Source organism: Stylophora pistillata, chromosome 1 (genome assembly GCF_964205215.1).
Source record: "Stylophora pistillata chromosome 1, jaStyPist1.2, whole genome shotgun sequence".
Classification (NCBI taxonomy): Eukaryota; Metazoa; Cnidaria; class Anthozoa; order Scleractinia; family Pocilloporidae; genus Stylophora; species Stylophora pistillata.
This window is the reverse complement of record NC_142519.1, coordinates 162,608-188,902: the sequence shown is the minus strand read 5'-3', so window position 1 is coordinate 188,902 and position 26,295 is coordinate 162,608. Positions and strand designations below refer to the sequence as shown.

Below are 26,295 nucleotides of genomic sequence, written 5' to 3'. Positions count from 1 at the left end.
TTCTGAGGAGAAAGCGAAAAATAAACCTGATTTCAGGTATCAAGATTTGAGCACTTTGCGTCGTTCCAAGTGCGCTGTCACCTTTGGTGCCCGAAAGATAAGTAAAACAAATGGTTTTAGCTGACGGACAAATTAGACATTACCACTTTCCAGTCAGGCTCTGTAGCATTGACACCGTAATACTCCACAAAGCTGGCAAAACCTTCGTTGAGCCACAGATCATCCCACCATTCCATAGTAACCAGATTACCAAACCACTGAAAATAACATCAAATAAAGTTAACAACACATAATACTAGAAGGAGTGGGGGGGGGGGGGGTAGTGGTATCTGGAATCAACATGGTGCCATTGAGGTAAAATACCAATAAAAGCGATACCCACTTTAGGAAAAACCCAATAAACAATTTCAATCATAATCTAGAGATATTCTGTAACCTGCTAACAATGCTGCTCACGTGAGGTAAGTTTGGTGCAACAAAGCTGTCAAAAATGAGTGGAAATTTCTTTGCTGCCAATACGCCTTTACTCCTTTATCAATGCACGAGCAATAATCTCCGTAAAAGAAACCGACCAAAGTTTACAGCGGTATTGTACGGAAATGTGTATTTCCATCAGTGATGAAAACTTTGAAGTGTTTCCTCTCCGTTGTTGATGGGAAAACTTTCTAATGGTTTAGGCTTTATTCCAGTCACAACTAAATTGTCATCTTTCTTCGTTGTTTAATCTCATGTATAACGAACTTACCACTCAAAGAAATTTGGTTTAATCAACTGAGTTAATAATGTAAATTGACCACCTTAAAGAATGTCGAGCTTTTGGGGTTGGTTTTATCACCAACCTATTTGCTTTCATTTCAAAAACTGAGAAAAATGAGTTTTAACGTATCCATATTTGATTCCATAAGAAGTTTTATATCACAAGAAAGAGGCAAAGAATTAAATAACTGTTCACTGAGTTCTAGCTCTATTGATAAATAAAATTCTCATTAAGATAAAACTGCCTTTACTTGATGAGCAAGTTCATGGGACACTACTGAAGCTATTCGCATTTTGTTTGACTCTGATGAAGCAACCGGGTCATACAACAGTGCTGTCTCTCGATATGTTATTAGTCCCCAGTTCTCCATAGCACCGGCAGCAAAGTCAGGAATGGCAATCATGTCTGAAAAGGTGAAAGTCGTAAACGCGTGAACTAGAGCACAGTTCAAACTTTTTAGGGCTTTAGACTCTTTTGAAATTTTCGATTGGGTGGAGGGGCAGGTGCTTAAAGTCACGTGGGCATAGGCCAATTTGGGGAGCCTCAGGGCAGGCTCTTCCTCAAAATTTTGCTTTGTTTTCCATTACGTAGTGATTTGTGAGGCGAAACCCATATAACAATTAAAAAAGGAAACAAACCAAAACAAAACAAAAACAAATACAGAGACCTACATACACATAAACATTTGTCATTTTGTCTGTTATCCATTCTTATATTTCACTATGACTTCGCTCACAATATTCGCGAGTCCAGTGAGACCGGTATTCTATATCAGATACACATTCTTGGTTGAGTGATTGCGTTTTCTCACTTGTACCATATTTTACACACTGTAATGACAGGAATGCATTTGAAAAATAGACCGTTAAAGACTGGATGCGGCTACTGGTATAACACAATTTTTAAAGCATTTTTTTGAAGGCATTCTGCGTTTTAGGATATTCCCCTTTCCACGGGTAAAGATATTCCGTCATTCCGCCAATCCATCGTTCGTCTGTTGCATCATTCTGTCGAATAACTCACGTTATTGTATTTTGCGGCTTGCTCGCTTCGCAAATTTAACAGCCCTCTTCGGCATAAGTCGCTGATTTAAACACTAAAATGCTCTCTTTTCAAAGAAAAAAATGTCCTCAAAGCTTCCATGCTGCGCAGATCACATTTATTGAGATATCTCTGTCAGGAAAGTTTGGTCAGCTTTAAATCGCTTGGAATTCTGAAATGATTGAGAGATGAAGCTGTCTTCTGAGGTGTCACGGCAAGAACAGGAAACATAATTTGCTAGTGGCTGTAAGCCAGAAATCGTATAGGAGACAACTCCTTCGTGTATCGAGTGCGAATGTCGAACTACTAAGATACTCCGAAATAACAATAAGTAGTATAGCACCAGGAAACATCAGGCCAAAATTTGGTCAAGATCGGAATTCTCTTGTTACACTCACTCACGCACTCATCTCCACAACCTATTCGGCTTCGCCTGATGAAGGAGGCAGTGGCCACACAAAAAATAATAATAAAAATAAAAACGATCAAAGACAGTGATCTTTGCGCGACAACTTTGCGTGGCAACTTTTAAAATTATGTACTTGTAGAATTTATACTCTTCCTCACTGTTCACAATTGAGTAGAAATTGCTTGCAGAAGCCGACAATGAATAGCTTTTCTGGTCACGTATTGTACCTGTAGTGCTAGTAAATTACAGTCATAAACCTTAAATGCTCTCTGAGGCCTCCCTCTAATAAGCCACCAGTCTAAAGCATACGTCTTAATCCTTGAATGCTCTCTAAGACATCTCTAATAAGCCGCCAGTCAACAACCACTTTTTAAATGGACGCCATGAACTTACATATGTGAACTCAAAGGTAAAAACTTACCAGCTTTAGGGAGAGGATAGTTAATACTGAAGTACTCCTCCATGTAATCCAACATTTTGACACCGACATTCTTAGCATATTCTACTTGATCAATTTGATCTGGTGGAGCATAAAATGTCATCTACCGAAGAAAAGCGAGGAATTTGAATCACTATTAGTACACCAGGGTAAAGCTGAATACTATATTTCGTTATAACAAGAAAGCTGATTTGGTTTACATTTTCATCGCATGTCACATTAAAGATTTCATGTTCAATCTTCCTCTGCGGGTTTGAAAAGAGTAAGTCCTTACTCTATGCATTTTGTAGCCCGCAGATTTTTGTAATTATTTCTATTATGTATTGCTCTTCATTTGTATCGAAGCAGCATGGTTTAAACGACAAAATACATTTTAATTCTTGCTTCGAGAAACAACCAACACTGCATTTTCGAATAAGATAAGAATAGAGGAAAGAGAAAAAAAGCAACTGACAAGTACACCACAAGCGGAAATCGAATGACTACGAATTCCGCGAGATGTGAAGGAAAAAAGAAAAAATTAAGCTACTAAGCATGTTTTACAAACCTTCCCTGTCATTACCCATTTTCCACCTCTTTGGATATATTCGATGACATACTAAAGCCACCAAAAGAGAAAATCCTTTCACCTGATTTGGATAAAGAATCAAGCACTTACCTTTGTGCCACCTTTGGAAGTCACAGTCCTGTTTGCAAAGTCACACACTACAAATGCAAGTAAGTAAGTTGGCATTTTTGGGGTTTTCTGGAACCGATCAAACTGCCATTCATTCCTCGTAACCGTTTTCTCGATTGGCATGTTAGATATGGAGATATAATCTGGATGATGCACCAGGGTCACATTGAATGTGGCTTTAAGTGCAGGTTCATCAAGACAAGGAAACGTCCTTCGTGCATCAGTGGGCTGAAACTGTGTCGCTGCAATTGTCCTGTGATCAAAACATAATTGTGATAAAACAAACACTGTTTCTTCTTACTATTTTGATAACGTGGGGATGACAGTATGTGGGATTTTCACAGGCAAGAAAACTTTTCTCACAATCAGTGATGGCGCGTACAACTTTTCAAGGTTCAAGGGCTAACTAATCCATGATTTCTTTAAGTTAGATGTCTTTCAACTGGCTCAGCACCAAACAAAGAATTCATTTGAAGGTGTAGTCTGATCGTCCGGGTGAGTGTAGTCCTGAGAAGGACTGTTGTCGGTGGTAGTGACTGACGTTTCGACAACCTGTGCGGAAGTCATCATCAGAGTCAAGTGAATGATTGTTGTCAGTAGAATGTTCTTATTCCAGTTCGTGTGAAATGATCGGTTGGTTTTGCCGTGATGTTATTGGCTGTAAGACTCAAGTGACGTAAGTCGGTCGTGATTGGTCTGTTTCGATCTGTCGGTAAAGTTAGGTCGTTCTTTTTCGGTCGTTTGTGATGTTTATGTCGTGAATGAGTCGTTTGTATGGAGCGGGTAGTTGTTGACATCTGTTTAGGGGAGTCTGTTCTAAGTTAGTAAACCAGCTTTCCAGAGTCAGTCGTTGAAAATAGTCAGTGCTGTAGGTTAGGCATTGCGCAGAGTCCCAGTCAATGTTGTGGTTGGTAAGTCGATGGTGTTCAGCAATGTGATTGCTGACATCACCTTTCCTCGTCGCCCGTCTGTGTTCAGTCAGTCTTGTTGTGAGGTTTCTGCCAGTCTCACCGATGCAGGAGGCTTGGCAGTCGGAACAATTGATCTCATAAATCGTTCCCTGCCTGTTCCTCGGTTCGTCTTTGTCTTTAACGTTGGTTAGTAACTGACGTAGTGTGGTGATGGGTTTGTGGGCGACGCGGATATTGAAGGGTAGTAAGATGCGCGAGATGTTTTCAGACATGCCTTTTATGTACGGTATGGTTGCTGTAGTCGAAGGGGTTGCGGTGTCGTTTGTTTCGGTAGTGGTAGTGGGTCGGTGAGTGTTTCGTCGGATGAAGCCGTTGTTGTAGTTGTTCTTCGTAAAAACACGGTGAAGGTATTTGTTCTCGTCGGATAAGCTGTCTGTCGAGTCGCATACCGACACCGCAACCCCTACGACTACAGCAACCATACCGTACATAAAAGGCATGTCTGAAAACATCTCGCGCATCTTACTACCCTTCAATATCCGCGTCGCCCACAAACCCATCACCACACTACGTCAGTTACTAACCAACGTTAAAGACAAAGACGAACCGAGGAACAGGCAGGGAACGATTTATGAGATCAATTGTTCCGACTGCCAAGCCTCCTACATCGGTGAGACTGGCAGAAACCTCACAACAAGACTGACTGAACACAGACGGGCGACGAGGAAAGGTGATGTCAGCAATCACATTGCTGAACACCATCGACTTACCAACCACAACATTGACTGGGACTCTGCGCAATGCCTAACCTACAGCACTGACTATTTTCAACGACTGACTCTGGAAAGCTGGTTTACTAACTTAGAACAGACTCCCCTAAACAGATGTCAACAACTACCCGCTCCATACAAACGACTCATTCACGACATAAACATCACAAACGACCGAAAAAGAACGACCTAACTTTACCGACAGATCGAAACAGACCAATCACGACCGACTTACGTCACTTGAGTCTTACAGCCAATAACATCACGGCAAAACCAACCGATCATTTCACACGAACTGGAATAAGAACATTCTACTGACAACAATCATTCACTTGACTCTGATGATGACTTCCGCCCAGGTTGTCGAAACGTCAGTCACTACCACCGACAACAGTCCTTCTCAGGACTACACTCACCCGGACGATCAGACTACACCTTCACATGTTACCCCCGGGTTCAAACCATTTACTGCAAAGAATTCATTGATGCATTACTGAGTTAAGAGTTCATTTAGCTAAGTGGTATGCCAAGTTTGAGAGACAGTACGAAGAATCAATGATATCAACAGGTCCAGAGAGTGTTGTTAGCAATTTCGAGCCCAGTAAGTATCTATTAATAGAGCTAGAGCTCGGTGAAAAAAGGAAAGAGTCGGAGATTAAATCAACTGAGATAGGCAAGGAACTACCGGACAGGTAAGCGAACGAAGGAGTGAAATGACAACCCTTTCTTTCTTGGTGAAGTCGTTGTTGTTATTATTGTTACTGTTTATTTCTTTGCAGGTAAAATGAAGTATAGTTGAGCCCTGTTGATTAGTCAGGGTAACAGTACATATACAGGTTATCTTCTCTACGAGGCGCTGGGATTCGGATCGGGAGAAATGAATGGTTATAGTACTGATCGGCTGATTTTTATTCCTCTGTTCAATCTTCTCCCCCGGTCCTCTACGAATAACCATAAGTGGCATGGTGTTGCTTGATAAAATGATTAATGAAGTTGGTAACTTACACTTCTCGTCCACCCTTTCTTTTATAGGTACTCTTGTACAATCCAGCGAGGTCATCCCTCAACCACGCCTTAAACTCCAACTTGACTTTGTATTCACCTTTCTTCAAAGGTGACTTCATGATAAGAACATAGAACTGATTTTTGTCAAACTTGAACTTGTCCCGTATTTCAAGTGACTCTGATAAATTTGGAAAAAGTTCAATTTAAAAAAAAGATTGCACCCATTACCAAAGACCAAGATAAACCAGTTACCTGCATCGCACGATATAATATAAACAAATGACTCAAACCTGCTCTGAATTATGCCTCAGCTATTGATAGTTGACTTCGCGGATATTTAATATTTTATCAATGAGCAAATATGAAAAAAGGGCATTAAATTTCGTCATTCAAGCGTTCTCAGCTTCAGTTCATTTTCCAAAATACCTTACTCTTGTCGAATGCAAAAAGCAAAAACAAACGATTTTGATTTATTGCAAGTATTATGCATATAGTTAGTTTTTATATTAGTAGCGAAGAGCCACCATGTGGAAGTATACTAATAAAGGTCATTATCATTATTATTATTATTACAAACGAGACGAAGTTAAACTGAACACAAATTATGGGAGGAGATGCGAGTAGTTTTGAGTCAGCTCCATCTCGAATGTAAAATCAAACGCGATGTAATTTCATTTTTTCTTTTGAGTTATCACCTATGCTGTTCTAAAGATAGTTATAATATTCCGAAAAACGTAAGAGACGATCATTTACGTTGCGTCCGTGCCAATAATTTTAATTGTAATCCTTTATTTTCGGAAACGATGGCTGCGTCATGAAGCAAATTCCACCAGATCTGCTCCCTCACCCTGATCCTACCTCCTCTCATGAAAGCTTGCAACGGTTCCTTTGCAATTCGTCTTACTACACACACTGATAAGAGTCTAATAACAGTTACTCAGCGGAGAATGTTTACATCTCCTTACCTTCATTTGAAACCTCGACCACTGAGGCAGAGGTAACATTCATCAAGTTTACATGAACAAGGATAACTTCAGTCACTTTTTCAACATTCAAAAGGATTTCCACATCTCCATAAAACTCCAGCTTCTTCAAGTCAATGTATAGCATAACGTCATAATGTACTGGAGTTATAAAATCAGGAAGACGAACATTCCACCACTCCTCAGTACCAGCTGTTGTGGGACCATAGGTACCCCCGTGGGGGATTGTAGGACTCGGTTTATCACCAATGGGAATTGTTTTACCTGTATCTGTGATGAGAAATAAGAACATCTGCTTACCATCTCCCTTACCCCTGGCTTGTACTTATTTCCTGGCAGTTGTAATCGATTTTTTCTTCCTTCATTTTTCAATAGTGTCACTATAGCGAGGTCATAAGGTTTATTCAGACGTAGTCAAACGGAAAGGCTCACTTACGGGTGCGCTAAATGCTCAGCAGTAAGGCTCCTACCAGCGATCAAAAATCAATCAGATGGTTTAATTAGAAATGTCAAGCGATTCAAAAAGTTACTTTGTTTTCTTCACTAGAAAAATTTCCGCATTCAGGCTTTGTTTACAAGGTGGGGAAACCAAAGTAAGTGAGGTAACCCGCCAAGCCGTGGTCGAAAATTAGCCTGTGTTTACATACAATCTTACAACTCCGGGATCCCGGGGTGAGGTTGTCTTGCACTTACAAATGTAACCCATGAACGCGACCCCGGCTAGGCGGGTAACCTAACTTTGAGACGTGTACGTGGCAAGTTGCGAACCCAGCTGTCAGGGTTACCCTACCAGGCAGATCGGGGAGCCTGCTAAGGCGAGTCACCCCAGCTATCATGTAATGGTGGTGGACAGACGGGTTACCTCGCATACCTAGCATCCCCCACCATCATGTTTACAGAAAATATATCTGATCTAGCGATTTTAAAGTATATACAATCCCGGAAATTCTTACTTAACGCTCGTGTTCCTCATTCCAGGGTCATGTGCAATAAATGGAACTAAAGACCGCCAGTTCCATTCTTTCAAGCCGAAAGGTTTGTGAAAAGCCTTCAGACGAGGCGTTATTCGGATATCGCGTTCCCGAAACCGTGCGATGACTGCGATTGTGTCACGTAAGTCACGCTCATCGTCATGTAAGGTTTCGTATAATTGTAGGCAGCAGAAAGACGTGGTGTTAACGATATCACGGAGTCTTAGATCGCAAAATATCTTGTATTTAGCCTCGTGGGAGTTTGACAGCGTGAGTCATCGTTATTTTCATTGCTATTTTCGTTTCCCTCCTCATTCAGTTCGGTCATTATGTTTGAGTTAGTACTCGATTTTTTCATTTTCCACCACGTGCCACATGATTTCAAAGTGTGATTGCAATAAATCCAAAGTAAATGTACTAACGTGCATTTGGTTTAAAGCAGTGTCCTCGCGATTGTCCGCCAATTGCTGTCGAGAGAGCGATAGATCGCTCTCTATGACATGATCCTTGTGGGGTGAATGTCACCACAAAAAAGTCAATTTTTTCCAACTGAACATCAAGGAAGTTAACGCTTCTCTATCAACTTAATTTTCTTTACACCCGAATGTAGATCACAAACGCCTTGTTCTTTTTCTTTTATTGTTCCTTTACAAACGGCAGTAATTGCAGTAGAGATTTTGCGTCCGCTATGCTTTGTATCATTTCGTAACGTTACGCAACATAGCATGTATTTAAGTTTTAACCGTAATTTTAATTGAGGTTTGTTTAGTTTTACTCAGTAAGTTCACAGTTGTGTTTCATCGTACCGCACGTCGCGCAGCTAAGTTCTTCACCATTAGGCAGCAATTCGTCAGCATCGTAACAAATGTAAGTTTTGTATTGTGCAGTTTTCATCGTTATTTTCATTGTAGTTTTCCAGATTGTATTTAGTTTTGGGCGTATTTAGCTTAATTTATATTGTAATAGGTTTTCGCTCGTTATTTTCTTTACAGTTTTAACCGTTTCGATCAATACCAACTGGTGTTAACAGTTGTTGATGTTGAATATATTGTAAAGTGGCGTCAAAAACTGTTTTGGATTTTTCTTTGCTGCCCATGGCAGCCACACCGAAATCGAAATTTCGAACATTGTTTAAGGTTTCCTTAATTAATTATTATTTTTATAAAAAAATTAATGGTTTTTTAGGTTCTTCAGATTCCGCGATCTGCTGATCTATAGTTTGGTAACTCCCAAGTGTACTCCAACAACAGTTTTGTACATCCACGCGAATGACAAGACTGACAAATTTACAATTAGGCGATGACAAATAACCGTTTTTAAGCATAAAAAACGTTTGACGCACAGTTGCGAGCGAATTATCCATGCACATGGATGTCACAGATCTCTCTGTATTCCGTGCTACCCTCTTACAGTTTACGTGATATTTGGCAGATGTTAATCTCCTAAGATAAGAAACATGGGAAGAAGCGTTGGCCTCTTGTCTGTTAAGCTTCACGCCGTGAGCTCTCGGAGAAATTTAGTTGTGTTTGGCATATGGTGCATGGCGTGAAAAAACCCTTTGTACTTACATTTGCTCCGACGAAGCACTAACGCTCGAAACGTCAGCTTTTGTAATCGTTACGGTGGCCAATTTACCCCTTCAACTTTGTTGATATATCCAAATTACTTTGTACTTAACAACTGGCCCGTTTACTTCATTTACTTATTTTCGCCGGTCATTTTGTTTTTAAAATCAAGAAAACATTTGCAGTGACTTGTAAACGATTGCATAGCGTGTTCAATTTCCTGCATGTCAAATCATGTCAAATATGTAATCCGTTAATGGAATTGTCTCGCATCAGCTCTAGCCGACAATGCTCAGATGGCGTCATTGTGACACATGTCAACTAACAGAACGCATTATACTCATGACTTGACACCAAGGACGCTTTCAATTTATTTCTCCACGTCGACTGAAACATACATGCATCCAGTTGGAAGGTGAAAAAACTAATTTCTTGTGCAATTTCAGTTTGAAGGCGATATTTTGTCAGTGTACTGTATTCTGATATTCCTTTACACAACATTTCAAATATAAAAACCTTGAAAATTTCTTCTTTTCAGTACTAAAGATGGCTCTTCAGTTTAATTAGCAAAACGAAAACAACTTCTCCATGTCTTGACTGTGATGACCACATTTGTGACGTACAATATGTTAATTGTCGGCGGGAAAAAAGGTAATAACAACATACAAATTTAATACATAGACAGGTAAAAACGAACGATATAAAATCCCGACGTTTCGGCGACTTCATGACGCCATTATCAAGGGTACAAATGAAAATAAAATTAACAAATGCGAGTTCAAGAGATACAACTAGTTTGCATAGGGGAGGTAGCTACACAAATACTTTAGCACGGATAGAATCCGTTTGCACGTTCAAACCTGAGGACCTTCTTAGCTGTTTCAAAGTTCTCAAGAAGTGCATGAACAAATTCGATTGTCTTGTCAACGAGATGGTTTACATCAAACAATTAACACCGAGTCTGAACGTGCAAACGGATTCTATCCGTGCTAAAGTATTTGTGTAGCTACCTCCCCTATGCAAACTAGTTGTATCTCTTGAACTCGCATTTGTTAATTTTATTTTCATTTGTACCCTTGATAATGGCGTCATGAAGTCGCCGAAACGTCGGGATTTTATATCGTTCGTTTTTACCTGTCTATGTATTACTAAATCTTTGTTAATACAAATTTAATAGATAGTGACTCTTACAATCCTAGAGTAGGTGACTGTTTGCTTCTCACGACAGGCGAGAGACGTAACTGTCGAGGTTTGGTTTCAAAGCTCCAAAATAGCTTTCGTCAGCCTACTGGAGCTGCTATGCACTAGATTACATGGGCAGAAGTCCAAGGTTGATTACAAACCTTAAAATTCAATTCGTGGTATTTCAGAATTCAGATAGATCGGATCAACCAAAGTTGCAACGGAGTGCATGCGATGCGTCAAGCATAAAACAGCAACTGAATAAGACTTGAATAGGGTCCAGTGGCTCCATTTCTTTGAAAAGCTATCTCAAAGCCCGAGTTTGGAAGCGGGTTTATACCTGGTTCGTTAGTAGGGTGTAGTTCCTTAGTTCCTTGTATTCGAAGCTGAACTATGCTCTAATTTCCATACACTAAGCTGTTGGGACTTACCTTTATTTTTGCGTCTTTCGGCCCCGAGCAAAGCTCCCAAAACGATCACCAAAATCAGTAACACAAATATAAGAACACAGCAGACAACGACAGTCCGCTTGTTAATGATTCTGGAACTATCTTTTGTTAAACCGGTTTTTTTAAACCCTGGACTCAGAGGAGAGCTTCCTTTTTCTTCTTTCAATGGTTGTTGTTCCATAACTACATCAAAGGCTCTCGAATGGAAAGCACGCTGTAATTTGAACTAATCTTGTCTTCTCTGCGTCTTTTTTTAATCCTCGGAGATAGTTGACATTTGTAGCTCAGATTGCATAACTTAAGTCGTGACAATAGGGCTCCGATATCAAGGATCGGGGAGATCGTGAAGCGAGGATCGCGGATCGGTAATCTCTTATGATTTATCACGGTGTTGATTAGTCTCTAGGGACGGGGATGCGAGGTTAGCTGCCTGTGAGTGATAAAAGAATTGGGAGAAATTCGCGCCTCATTAGTGTAGTGCAAGTTCACCGAATGAGTGTCTGAGACGTTGTTTGTCGAAATTAGATAATTTATAATCTTAGAAACAATAGCAAGCCTTGGCCTTAAAGAGAAGAAAAGCAAACATACCTTAATTAAATTCTGAACGCCCACTATTTAAAACTGTCTTTTGCAAGCATATAGCTAGTTCAGGTACTGTAAATGGTGGGAGTTTTGTGACGAATATACAAAATGCACAAATCCGGCAGGTACATTGTAACGAGCGGTGGCGCGCGCGTAACAAGCGTGGGAAGGTCCTCAGGCTCGCCTCGTACTTGCCTACACCTGGAAAATGAGGTTTGTTTTGCATGCTAGTGATTTGGAGAAACAATGGTTGTCCTTTTTCGTCAATTAAACTTTAATCTAGATCACACCTTTTATGCAAACGAAAAAGGAAACCCAAAATGAAATAAGAACTAATATTTGTGTTTGCATGAGGGAATTCAAAGCGTTGACAGACATACGTTTACAGATTAGCGCCATCTCTGTTACTTGAATGGTAATGTCATCTGGTTGTTTTTGCTGGGGTCAATGACAATAAACTTTCGTTTCAATGTCGGTAGTTTTTCTTTCATCCGTTGAAAGAATAGTCCAAAGTTGCATTGAAAATAGAGAGAGAATTGATCAAACACAAATTATGCTGAATTTGAGAATCTCTTCACTCCCTTAATCTCTTAAGATCTCATTCCAAAACTCTAGTGTTAATATCTCTCTTCCAGTCAAAATTGAATTTCCATTTATCTCCAATACGTAAGTTTATTACCTAACAAGGTCCAATTCGGTGCAACTGAAAAACCTCTTTAGGCCTCTCTCGCAGAATTCAAAGATCAATTAACTGCGAAACATCAGAGGTATTTCCGGTATGCTTAGGTCAACGGTTGGACGATGAATATACCCTAGCAACAAACCCCTTATCCAAAAACTGTGTACCTATGCGTCGAGTTAATATAAATGCAATGAGGTAGAAAGGGTGTTACGAAAACGAAGACCCTCGAAAACGAAGACCTAAGACCCGGTCTTCGTTTTCGTAGTACGAAGACGACCCCAGGTCTTCGTTTTTGTCGTACGAAAGCGAAGACCCTGTAAACAGAAAACCGTAGAAATTACAAGTTAATCGCACATTAAACAGTAACAACGCTTAGTAATATAATACATTACACTTCACGCGTTTCTTCTCCTTATTATACTGCCCGTATTATTGTACTGCCCGTATTATTACACGGCCCGTCTTGTCAGTGTTTTGTTTCGCTATGCGAGCCAATTTGGTGTTGATATTCTCGAGGGTTTCCTCGGGTAAACTTACCACACATATTATTATTCTGGAACAGCAGGCAGAACTCCAACACCAGCCGCTTTTGATTTATAGTTAGCATTGCTTGACAGAATAACAGAAAACGCGTTCTGTACGGGAAAAATGACTCTTGGGTTCTGTCAATAAATAATCGATTTCTACTCTATTTCATAGCTAAAATAGATTCTGACGGTCGTTCAGCTTTCTCTGCTGGAAAATTCTCGTTGAAAAGTAAGCAATTCTTTTGGCTAATGAAGACCCTGCATTAGCCAAAAGAATTGCTTACTTTTTAACGAGAATTTTCCAGCAGAGAAAGCTGAACGACCGTCAGAATCTATGTTAGCTATGAAATACAGTAGAAATTTATTATTTATTGACAGAACCCAAGCGTCATTTTTCCTGTACAGAACGCTTTCTCTGTTAGGCTGTCACGCAATGCTAACTATAAATCAAAGGCGGCTAGCGTTCGAATTCTGCCTGCTGTTCCAGAATAATAATATGTGCTGTAAGTTTACCCGAGGAAACCCTCGAGAATATCAACACCAAATTGGTTCGCATATAGCGAAACAGAACAGACAAGACGGGCCGTATAATAATACGGGTAGTATAATAATGGGAGAAACGCGTGAAGTGTAATGTCTTATATTACTAAGCGTTGTTGCTGTTTAATGTATGTTTCAGTTGTAATTTCTACGGTTTTCAGTTTACTGGGTCTTCGATTTCGTAACACCCGTTGTAGACATTCAGAATATAGATGTTGTACAAAACAATTCCGTTCGTTGTACAGTGTGCGTCCCTTCCGCAAGCACTATTTGTTATGATTCACCTGCATAAGAACGTTAGCCTGAACTAATTTATCACCGCTGCCTTTACCAGAAAAAAAAAAGTCATTCAACAACTTGCATAGAAACGGAGTGACAGAGTTCTAACTCTCGCAGCTGCAACTTTCGATATTCCCCGTGCGTTTCTTCACGGACAACTTGGGCGTATATCAGTTAACTAATAAAAGGAAACATTTACCTGATGCTTTGGACTGCTCGTGACCCAAAACTGCTCCTAATACTATGACCAGAATCAGAAGCACAAGAACAGTTATTCCGCATATAATGATTTTGGTTTTGCTCACAAAAATCCCTGGAACTGAATCAACAAGGATTGCCTTCTCACCCATCTTCACCCGATTCGCCTTTAATCTACCGCTAGGTTATGTATTCTCAAATTACCGCATACATGCTGATAAAGTACGCCCTATTTACCTACCGAGATTAGATTACCGAGAACAAAACAAAGGCCTGGTGCTAGAATCGATGAATTTTGTAGGCGCCATTTTAAAATGCCTCCCCGTAAAGATTTTCGATCTAAAAGGGCTTATAAAGTTGTCAGTTTTAAAGCAGGAAAGGCAGTAAAAAAACAGAAAATTAATGTTCCTGGTAGATTAAATGTGCAAAAAACCGATGCATCGAGTTTCGCTTCAAATATCGATGTAACTAGCGACGAGCAGATCTTACATTCGGCAACTGAGGTCGATGTGGATAATTTTCCTGCAGACGCTAGTGTTTCAACAGGATCAAGAAAATGGCCCAAATTTCGTATTAAAAAAAAGCTCAGAGCCTACCACACCAGGAAATCTAGACTAGCCACATCTTGGCTGGATTTTCGGGGGCAGATCGTGACTGCTCTTCTTTCAAGAGAAGCAATGCCCTTGGGGAATTGTGTAATCCCTGGTTGCACCAATGATGCTCTTGGAAGATGCCTGGACTGTGGCTCTGCCATGTACCTGTGCGAAGAACACATATAAGTCGTTCATGCAGGAGGTAAATCTCTGCACAAACCACAGGCCTGGAAGGTGATAGACTATAGGTTTTTATTCCATTCGTTGTCAAATACACTCTTCTTTGACTTTTTCCTACACTGATTTTCATTTAAAGGCATATGTAACTGTTATTTAGAAAAGAAAACCTTCTTAAAATATTTTAAAATATTTTCAAAGGGGCAATTTTAGAATACCCTGCCACTTACTTGCATTTTTCTGAACACTGTAGAACAAGGCAAATAAAAACAACAGCAACCATTCAAATTCAGTTATATGCAATTATAAATGACTGGGTATGGTAAAATCTAGCCACTGAAAATAGGGTAGACTGCAACAATCGTGTATTCTTTAATCATTCACAGGAGGGGAGGTTCATTCCTTATAACTTTCAAACTGTCTGGACAACACCTCACAATGATCATGGCTATGTGCGTGATATTATAGCTATAAATGTACATGGTAAGCAAGGTGCTTATTATGACTAAAATATTGTGACTAAATTAAAATATTATGAGTTATTGTGACTAAAATATTATGACTTATTGTGACTAAACTCCCTAGGAAAATGGCTGGTATATTGGAAAAAAGTGCTAGAGATCTTATAGATGATCCTAATAATGAACAGTGGGTTTAACAGCAAAACTTCAATGAGACAACTGAAAAATTTTCAGGAAGGTAATCAATGGGTTATTAAAAAAAATATCACTTTTATTGTGAATTTTATCATGTGGTAAATGACTGCTGTCCTATCATCATCGTCATCATTATAATTATTGTGACTTGTATATTGTTACAGTAGAATCTCCATGTAGCGAAGTCTCAAATGACTGGCAAATGATTATGTTTGCTATATTGAGGTTTCATTACACTTAGGACTTCTATATATAGAGGTTTGTTAATCCAGGTTCTACTGTAATGGAATAAGTTTTTTTTTTCCTCTTTTTAGCTTAAATTATGCCACCAAAAAAGATGCATTTCTCAGACATCTTTGGGATACAAAATTATTAATCCCTTCATGCTTTGATTCAGTATTAGTAAGCAGTTGTTATAATTAGGAAAGCAAAAGCAAAGTGTTCCTTTTGTAACAATTAAAGTATACACTTCTTTTCTTTTTTGCTTCTTTCAACAGGACAGCAACATGCAATTAAATTGAAATGTTGTGAGCATGAACCTGAGGCAATAACCCTCATAAGAAATGGCTTCTGGCCATCCACCCCAAAGCAGCCCCAAGTCGCCTTTGATATTCAGTTTATGACACTTCTGCAGTATGTCTTCCTTGAATGAAGAGTGTCATTAAAATCTATTCATCAGTCACTGCTATGGCTTTCTCCGGCATGTTCAAAAGTCTCTGTAAGTACTTATTTATTTGTATGCCATCTGTAATCATTAACATCAATTTCTTTCGTCAAATAAAGGTAAAACATTACTATTTGTATGGTTGTGTTGTGGCCAGAAATAAATTAGTTTAGCAGAAGTAATTGGTATTGTCAAGTAATTCGTATTGTCATGATTGATCATTCATGGGTGAATTTCACTGATTTATAAATGATATTGATTTATGTATGTATGTACTTACGCACGTCCCACATAGTTGCATACTTTCATTGTGATAAAAGAAACACTTTGCTATTTCTTTCCTCACAAGAACCCTGCTGCTTGAATCAAAACATGCCTCAAGTACTAAATATAAAAACCCAGTATGTATGTATGTGCTATGTATATATGTATGCATGCATGCATTATATTAATTGTGTTCTTGTTGTTTTAGGTTAAAGACATTTACTGTGTTCTCGTTGGTGAGTGCTTTGGTGAATTTCGACATCTGTCTAGTATGTTGAACAGCTTGAACCACTTCATTCCTTCTTTTGGCAGTGAACATGAGTGCCCTGCCTGCCCCAAGGTTTGTAGAAATTTTTAATTGCTTTTGCAGGACAATTATTCCTTTAATTAGGTTGTTGGTGTCCTCTATTTTTCATCATCATCATCATCATCCTCATGTACCAGGTGTTTTACCTGGAAAGTTCATTAGGATGATGAATCATATAATATCTAAACATGTGGCAAATAATAAATTTAGAAACCCAGTTCTGTTACAACATAATACTCTGTTATCTTGGTTACCATGTGTTATATAATATGATTGATTTATAAGTTTTGTGCAATATATATTTGGCTATTTTACTTTATTAATGTTCAGGAGAATGGAAGCATATTTGTTTCTGTGAATGCATTATTTGGATGCGTGAGAAAGAGCAGTGCAGGAACAAGTGGAAAAGCATCCAATTATGGAGGAGAACTCTTCATTAACCAAGATAAAGTAGATAAATTTTTATCTACTTACAATAAAACATCCACTAGCAAATCAATAGTAATTATCTTTGTATATTATGTAACAACAAGTACCATATGTCCTTTTTTACAATCTCTTAAAAACAAAAACACTTGATACATTTGTTAAGCCCACAAATACTTTTAAATTTTTTGTTGTCATGCAAAATAAGCATGCATCCCTTTGACCGTATGGTAATCTTTTTTTTTTTTGTCATCAGAATATAATCTATTTATAATTCATATCTGTGACAATTATAACTCTGCCTAGGGTGGCTTTCTCTCTTCCTACTGAGGTGGTCCCAAGCCCACATAAAGGAGGAGGGTTTGTCAAGTTAGATTTCTTTCTTCTCTAAATACCCATCAGATAGTCAATAACATAATTCTTGGAAAGGTTGCATGTTGTTGATGTTTCTATTATGTCAGTATGACATGAAGTAGATGAGTACTAAAGTTTCTTCATATTTTCTGGTACTTTTTGTTTATGAGCTCTGCATGCCTTTTGTGTTGTATTTTGTAGGACCAAGCATACAATCAGTTTCAAGCAGGAGCTAATCTGCGGTCCAAAATTAAATCCAAAAAGCTGGATGAAACTGCACTTTTTGGGGCTGCATGTCGACATGAAGTGCCATTAAAGTTCTTTAGCCTGAAGAGGGGAGAGGAGTATGTTTTCTTAGTACAAAGAAACATCTTGCTTAGGTTTTAAATGATTAAATTGCCTCAGATGTCATATATTTTTTAATTCTTTCTTTGTTTTCTTATTTTATCACCGTTATGTAGGTCCTATTTGTTTCCATGAATTTTTTGGCATCTTTTCATCACCTTTGTATTTGGGATGTACAGGAGAGTTTTGATGATTTGCTTTGTTTAGCTAGACATAATTGTTTTTTTTTTTCAGAATTGGAAATGCAGTTTTTCTGTTAAAGTGGATCAAGGAAATGATTGCACAGAAAGAAGTTTTCTTTTTCTATGACATTGCATGCATTTTGTATGCACATCTGAAAGTAAGCAAATGGCTATATTAATTTATTATCTCATCTTTATATTGGTAAGGACTGCGATGACTGGTCTAGTGAAGGGAAATGGGAATCACATAGGCCATTTCTATGAAGGCTGCAGCCTCCATTTGAATTATTGCATTTGTGGCCCCTTATGTGTAGGAGCCACTTCTTAGTGGTCATTGAGGAAAGTTCAATTGCTTGTGTATGTAGGGTCAATACTTAACTAATACATTATTATCTTACTTTACTACACTGATGTCACCTACAAGGTTGAAATGTACGCATCCTAATCAAAATGTATTTTTCATTTTAAGAACAGGAAAACTTGTTGACCAATGTCCTTGTTGCAATACCTTCATTTCATTGCTATGGACACAAGGTATCATGTCAGGTATACAAGAAACGTTTTAACTTAACTCTACTAAACTTTTTGTGTTTTCAAGTTTTCAAGGTGTTTTGTGTTTATGGGATATAGGTTTTTCAAATTTGTTGTAAATGGTGCATTTTAAACATACAAAGAAAATTTCATATTTATTGCGAGTACATTTTATTATTATAAACATCTTCCCTTGGGTGTAAATTCAATTCATTGCAGGTAAACTATGCTGGGAGGAGATTGGAAGGTTTTGGTCTAAGTGACGGTGAGGTGATGGAACGACTGTGGTCATATTTAAGGCCAACAGGAAAAATCACCAAGGAGATGACTCCATTCCATCGAGTGGACACCTTAACAGACTTTCTCATTCATTATGCAAAGAAGTCTATTGCAAATATTGGTATATTTATTCGTTTTTTACTGTTAATTTGTTTCTGATGACAAAAGCAGTTCATGAGTAGAAGTAAAGTTTTGTTTTCGAGGTCCCTTTCAAAAGTGATTGAACGGTATGACTTCCTTTCAGGAGAACGTCTTTGTGATCACTTAAAGAGAGCAAGGGAGGTGAGAGCAGAAACGGAGGATCAACTGGCTTTACTTTTTCGAAAGCTTGCTGAAACAGGTTCAGTGTTGATCTTATACCAACTGTAAGCCCCCTACCTGACCAACCATCTTCATGCCATAAACTAGGTTTTTTGTATATGCTAGTTGCTGATTCTACACTCTGGATGTATTTTGATTTTTAACTCCCTTCTTTCATTTATTATATTTATATTGTACATACAAAGGTACAAAAGTGGAAGATAGCACTATTGAGGAGTGGACCTTGGCAGAAAAAGAATCTGTCATGAAGGAGACAAATGAAAAAAAACCTGGTAGGTGTCAATTAATCTAAACCATCATTTTTAATTAGTAACTTTATTCCATATTAAGAATTGGGTTCAGCCTGTGATCACACCAATACTTATATTTGAGCTCCATCGAAGTAAATGTAACTCTAATTTCACGCACTACGTGATCAACTGATCATTAAGGCTTGAAAATCGAGTTACATTTACTTTCTGACTGCATGCATACATGTGTATATCATTATTTGATACTTGTTATCACCACATCAACACAGATCTATCGGCTACAGTGGCATACCAAGAAAAACTGAAAAAGTACTACACCGTGAGGTAATAACTTGACGCATTAAACATATAAAAGATAAATTAAAGAATCTTTTTTTCCAACCCTGGGAAAAGCCAATCTTTGCAAGACAGTTGACACCAAGATGTTATTTCATAATTTTAAGACACGACCAGGTTTAGTTCCTAGTGATAATATAACATGTTTTGTGATCCAGTTTAATGTTTTGTTCTAATTATTGTAATGATCTGTTTACATTTTAGAACCAGTCTTCAAGAATGTACGTCAGGATCAGATACATGGAAAATCTTGACAAAGGAACTAAGCCGGTACGTTTTTAACCTTGCAGCGTTATGGTATCGTCACGTAATGAAGTTCTATGTTTCGTTATATCATTTAACGGCCTTAGAGTAGGTTTCTTTCTTGTTAATCTAGTTTGGACGAGGAACTTAAGAAAATGGAAAATGGACAGTGTCGATGGTCTCCAGACAGCAGCATGTACCAAAGTTACATTCGGTGTCACGAGGATAAGCGACGGAAGAATCTTCTGCTGACAATGCATGGAAAGTGTACAGAACGGTGGTTTCTTTTGCAGCTGATGAAAAAGTATGCAGGTAATCAAGTACGCATTTTACAAATTGGTATAGAATACAGAAACGTATCAAAATCAAGTGCCCAGAACAACGAGACAAGCAATCGACGATGCCTTGGAATCAGAATTCTCCAACTGCGACTCTGATGGTTGGTAAAACGCCAGTATAGATTATTAATACAACGTCACGTTTACATCGTTAATCGTAAGATGTAGCAGTTTTGCCTGAAAACAAAACAATGATTACTCTCCCTAAACAACTCAACTGTCTCATTGGATGTGTTTAATCACTGATGTTTTAAATTATATACTTAGCAATCTTTTCCCTGGCCTTCCGTCATTTGTAAGTTATTCCTCTACTCCCTGTACATCAAAGGCAGTTAATGCTATCAAATTTCAACACAAGTAAACAAATTATAGTAAATGAGAGAAGTGGCGATAGGGTATGTCGCAACCACCACTACATTTGTAAAAAAAAAAAGAAAGAATCTTTTTTGTTTCTGTTGTTTTTAGATGGCCAGGCCGTGGCAAAGAAATTGTGCGGTCAAATCACAAAAACAACGAATGCTGTGAAACAACTTATAAAACAGTACGAGCGAGGAGATGCAGCATCACGTGGATGTACATACCCTTCAAAGGTCAATCTCGTGGAGGCGTTGGATGTCAGTTCGTCCTTGTGGGCTACCCTTGATGATTCCAATCTATTCGTCGGTATGCCGTACTGCATAAAACGGCAAATTATTGATTTTAAGCACATGATCAAACGATGCACTGAGGAAGAAGTTTTAGTGAAGGATGAAATCACGAGAGTAGCGATGTTTTATCAACGTAAACTAGGAGTCTTAGACAGCTGGTCTAAGAAACTAGCTGCAACAGACTCGGCGGATTATCGTAGTCGTGGATTGTTAGCACTTGTACTTTCTAAACGAGATGAGACTGAGGCCTTTACTCTTCACCTGCAAGATCTTTTTGCTCGAGATATTAGCGATGATGAAGAGGTACGAGGTGACGGAATTTTGTCTGACCCAGTTGGAGAAGCGGAAGGCGTTGATTTCAACGATGGTGGTAATCGTGATACTACTGACGACCACGATGATTATGAGGATGATGATTACGATAATCAAAATAGTTCCATCCTAGAATTGGAGGAACAAGGTGTCCTGGAAGATCTCCTTTCGGTCCTTAATACTGAATACGGGTGCGACGATGTCTCGGACTCAGAATTCTCCGATTGCGACTCTAATGACTCATAAAATGCCAGAATATTTTATGATTTAATGTCTACATCTTCAATCATTAGATGTAGCAGTTTTTACCTGCACAAAAGGAATGATTGGTCTCTCGTAACATTTCAACTGTCTCATTGCATGCCCGTCTCCATAACTTCCATAAATCAATTTGTGAATACATTTAAATATCTTAGCACTGCATTCACTTTGTTTAACTAGTTACAATAGTACCCAATAAATAATTTCTTCGAGCAAAAGTTGCCATATAGACATGGAACACCGACGTAGTTAAGTGGTATCAGCATGGCGGTGAACGGACCTGCTATTTCTTTCAACTTGAAGCAGCCTTTGTATTGATATTAAACGATAAAGCCTGATCCCTCTTTCTTTTCAATTATCTTGTAATTCACTAGCCAATACATGATTACCATGAATGACCCTAGTTGAGCGGTTTTCATTGAAACATGAAACAACCTCTAACAATTTGTAAAAAATAGACATATAAAACAAATGAAAACAGTGGAATTAGTGCAACAGTATCTAATTTAGTATTTCACGGTTTACTGAAAAGCGCTCTGTACTCCTAACGTCTCTCTGCGGCCTGCAAAAAAGCAAACAACAAAGATGTGGGTTCGTCACTGGTTCCCGTAAAAATCCCTCCCAAAAAAAACCAGTGACTGAGGTTACAACTTCGTGCTTTCATCGGTTGCTTGGTGTTTGATACTCTAATAAAGTACCTCTCATATTCATTCCTAAAAGTGCTTGAAATTTTACATTCTGAAAACGCACCATTGTTTTCAGTGCACACTACCTTGGAGGAATTTCATAACCGACGCAACAATAACCGGTCATTTTGAATTTGTTTGTAAGGAAAATTCGGTCAGGGAAATCACGCGATTAACGTGACGCCATAGTTTGCGAGAAGCTCCATTTTCAAAATGTTCTCTGTTTAAAAGCGCATTTTCGAAGAGCTTCGTTTTCGTGACGGACTAGTGTGGATGGTAGCCCTAGCCGTGGAAGTAAAGCTGTGTTTAAACATTTATCCGCTAAGTGTAGACGCTGCCTTTGAGAAAACATTGTAGCCTCGCGAAATAATAATAATACCTTTATTTAAACACGATATGTTTCAAATTAAGCTGAACAGCTTGTGGGGTCGGGTGTAAATCAAATAAACTAAAGCACTAAAATAAATGCATTAGTGTCTGCTAACAAGGCATTGACCAACCCAAACTACATTGAATTCAGTCACTAAAACAACCCAGTTTTGCATTAGAACTCAAACTAAGGTTTAAAATCGAGGTGTACAGTGGATGTCTAGATATGCCATATATCGCTTATTAGACTGCATTCACTAAATTAACCCCCGTTTTTGGGTTGAACTCAAATAAATTTAAAGGTACATGAAATCGGGATGCACAGTCAATCTCTAGATATGCCATATAAAGCTTGCTAGACTGCATTCACTAAACTAACCAGTTTTTCCGTTGAACAAAGAGGTAAAATCGGGGTGCACAGTCGATCTGTAGATATGCCATATAACGCTTGCTAGAGTGCAATCAATAAAATGATATACCAGATACAATAAAATATATGAAGTTCATATATTTTGAACTGCGGTATTAGATACGTATGATGCACGATCCTCGCAGTAGATAGCGCTATTAAAGCAATAGCGAAAATCAGACCTGAAAAAAATCAGGGTCAACTTAACGGCCTGCTCCCAGTTGGCTTGTTAACTCAATTGGTAGAGCGCTGCACTAGTATCGCAGAGGTCAGTGGTTCGAATCCCGTACAGGCCTGATTTTTTTCAGTTCTTATTTTCGCTATTGCTTAATTAGCGCTATCTACTGCGAGGATCGTGCATCATACGTAAAATAATATATACAAACCCCTTTTTTCGGTTGAACTCAAAGAAAGGTAAAATTGGGGTGCACAGTCGATCTCCAGATAACGCTTGCTCTAGTCTAACGCTTGCTAGACGGCAATTAATAAATGAACTCCGTTTTTCGGTTGAACTCTGAGAAAAGTAAAATCGGGATGCACAGTCGATCTCTGGATAAGCCATGTAACGCTTTCTAGGCTGCAATCAATAATATAACCCCGTTTTTCGGTTGAACTCAAATAAATCGGGATGCACTGAGTCAATAGAGAGCTTAAGCACCAGACGTTCTTGAGGTCACGAACGCCTACCGGAAGTCATTAGAGGAACTATGTACATACTGCGCATGTCATGACGTTCGCGTGGTCACGTCGCAGACGCCTGAACGCCACTTTTCAGGTTGAAGGTAGGACGCCACAAAAATATGCTGTTATTTTGTTTATAGGAGATAAATTATTGACTCAAAACCATAAAAAGCTCTTCTGCTTTTCATTAAGTGATTAAAAAGCGTTTTCGTAGCGCGTCAAGTGGTTTTTGCTTAATCGATAGATTAAACGGGATTCGACAATGGCATACAATCTTCTCGCCAAGTCTGGGTGAGTTAAGTCATTTGATTTCATGTCCATTTGAATCATCAAATGTAGAACTAAGATTTTTTTAAACCGGGTTTAAGCTTATCACAAATTACTTTGAGCGATAATTTAGAATTAAGACCCTTAAGCGACATTTAGATACAATAACAAAGTGCAAAATGAGATAGATGATTGTCTTTCTGCATCGGTTGTATTTTGTAACTGCACATTGTATATTGTATGCATGCCTGCTAGGTTTTGAGCAATCAACTACAAACATAAGAATAACAAATCTCGCTGTGGTTAACGAATTTAGAAAAAGAGAAATGGTCCTCTAGGCATCCAGATCATGCCCTGAAAAGTTCATGCTCGCTCGTTTGTTTTTGTTTACACAACTATGAAGTGGTAAATTACAAGTCGCCTAATAAATATGAAAGACGAATTATTCATTCTGTCGAGAGAGTGGGGTAAAGAAACTTATTCCCTTGCTCATTAAGGTCATATCTCTAGCATTTTTTAGCAAAGACATGTTAACACGGATAAAAGTCCGTGTCTGAAAAACGTCGACTGCTTAACCTTCCTATTTCGCGCCAAGAACGAAGGCCTCGATCTAGTCTTACGCGGCTCCTCTGCCGTTCGTGTTGTCAAGAACGTCTGGTGCTTAAGCTTTCTAATATCTAGGTATGCCATATATCGCTTGCTAGACTGCAATCAATAAATTATTCTCTGTTTTTCGGTTGAACTCAAATAAATTAAAGGGTAAAATCGGGATGAGTCGATATCTAGATATGCCATATAACGCTTGCTAGACTGCAATCAATGAGTTAACCCCGTTTTTCGGTTTAACTCAGAGAAAAGTAAACTCGGGATGCACAGTCGATCTCTGGATAAGCCATGTAACGCTTTCTAGACTGCAATCAATAATATAACCCCGTTTTTCGGTTGAACTCAAATAAATTAAAGGGTAAAATCGGGATGCACTGAGTCGATCTCTAGATATGCCATATAACGCTTTCTAGACTGCAATCAATAAATTAACCCCGTTTTTCGGTTGAACTCATAAATTAAAGGGTAATATCGGGATGCTCTGAGTCGATCTCTAGATATGCCATATAACTCTTTCTAGACTACAATCAATAAATTAACTCCGTTTTTCGGTTGAACTCAAATAAATTAAAGAGTAACATCGGGATGCACTGAGTCGATATCTAGATATGCCATATAACGCTTGCTAGACTGCAATCAATGAGTTAACCCCGTTTTTCGGTTGAACTCAGAGAAAAGTAAACTCGGGATGCACAGTCGATCTCTGGATAAGCCATATAACGCTTTCTAGACTGCAATCAATAATATAACCCCGTTTTTCGGTTGAACTCAAATAAATTAAAGGGTAAAATCGGGATGCACTGAGTCGATCTCTAGATATGCCATATAACGCTTTCTAGACTGCAATCAATAAATTAACCCCGTTTTTCGGTTGAACTCACATAAATTAAAGGGTAACATCGGGATGCTCTGAGTCGATCTCTAGATATGCCATATAACTCTTTCTAGACTACAATCAATAAATTAACTCCGTTTTTCGGTTGAACTCAAATAAATTAAAGGGTAACATCGGGATGCACTGAGTCGATATCTAGATATGCCATATAACGCTTTCTAGACTGCAATCAATAAATTATCCCCGTTTTTCGGTTGAACTGAAATAAATAAAAGGGTAACATCGGGATGCACTGAGTCGATCTCCAGATATGCCATATATCGCTTGCTAGACCGCAATCAATAAATTATTCTCTGTTTTTCCGTTGAACTCAAATAAATGAGAGGGTAAAATCGGGATGCACTGAATCGATATCTAGATATGCCTTATAACGCTTTCTAGCCTGCAGTCAATAAATTATCCCCGTTTTTCGGTTGAACTAAATTACAATAAAGGATAAAATCGGGATGCGCTGAGTCGATCTCTAGATATGCCATATAACGCTTTCTAGACTGCAATCAATAAATTAACTTCGTTTTTCGGTTGAACTCAGATAAATTAAAGGGTAACATCGGCATGCACTGAGTCGATCTCTAGATATGCCATATATCGCTTGCTAGACTGCAATCAATAAATTATTCTCTGTTTTTCGGTTGAACTCAGATAAATTAAAGGGTAAAATCGGGATGCACTGAGTCGATATCTAGATATGCCATATAACGCTTTCTAGACTGCAATCAATAAATTATCCCCGTTTTTCGGTTGAACTCAAATAAATTAAAGGATAACTTCGGGATGCGCTGAGTCGATCTCTAGATATGCCATATAAGGCTTTCTAGACTGCAGTCAATAAATTATCCACATTTTTCGGTTGAACTCAAATAAATGAAAGGGTAAAATCGGGATGCACTGAGTCGATCTCTAGATATGCCATATAACGCTTGGTAGAC

General features: G+C 38.5%; 1 protein-coding gene and 1 pseudogene across 3 annotated transcripts in view; one reads left to right on the top strand and one right to left on the bottom strand.

The window, feature by feature from the left end:
* LOC111334343 (glutamyl aminopeptidase) overlaps positions 1 to 14,118 on the bottom strand; it is a 33,818-nt gene extending 19,700 nt beyond the window's left edge. Inside the window, exons 1-7 of one of the 2 annotated variants that reach the window (XM_088746925.1) lie at positions 13,968 to 14,118; positions 6,974 to 7,261; positions 6,009 to 6,186; positions 3,305 to 3,575; positions 2,629 to 2,749; positions 1,008 to 1,162; positions 144 to 257 (exon numbers count right to left, since the gene is read on the bottom strand). In XM_088746925.1, coding sequence (XP_088603051.1) covers positions 144 to 257; positions 1,008 to 1,162; positions 2,629 to 2,749; positions 3,305 to 3,575; positions 6,009 to 6,186; positions 6,974 to 7,261; positions 13,968 to 14,118 — 1,278 coding nt within the window. Of the gene's footprint in view, positions 1 to 143; positions 258 to 1,007; positions 1,163 to 2,628; positions 2,750 to 3,304; positions 3,576 to 6,008; positions 6,187 to 6,973; positions 7,262 to 11,140; positions 11,485 to 13,967 lie in introns of those variants that run through there. The other variant, XM_088746924.1, reaches the window with a different exon arrangement.
* A 29-nt stretch (positions 14,119 to 14,147) lies between these two features.
* On the top strand, positions 14,148 to 21,791 carry LOC148740695 (uncharacterized; annotated as a pseudogene). Its single transcript, XR_015996009.1, has 15 exons — positions 14,148 to 14,793; positions 15,123 to 15,219; positions 15,890 to 16,110; positions 16,529 to 16,660; positions 16,958 to 17,128; positions 17,609 to 17,751; positions 17,987 to 18,092; positions 18,409 to 18,480; positions 18,685 to 18,865; positions 18,989 to 19,084; positions 19,251 to 19,337; positions 19,586 to 19,640; positions 19,857 to 19,922; positions 20,029 to 20,207; positions 20,699 to 21,791. The product of XR_015996009.1 is annotated as an uncharacterized LOC148740695 (transcript).
* Positions 21,792 to 26,295: the final 4,504 nt, after the last annotated feature.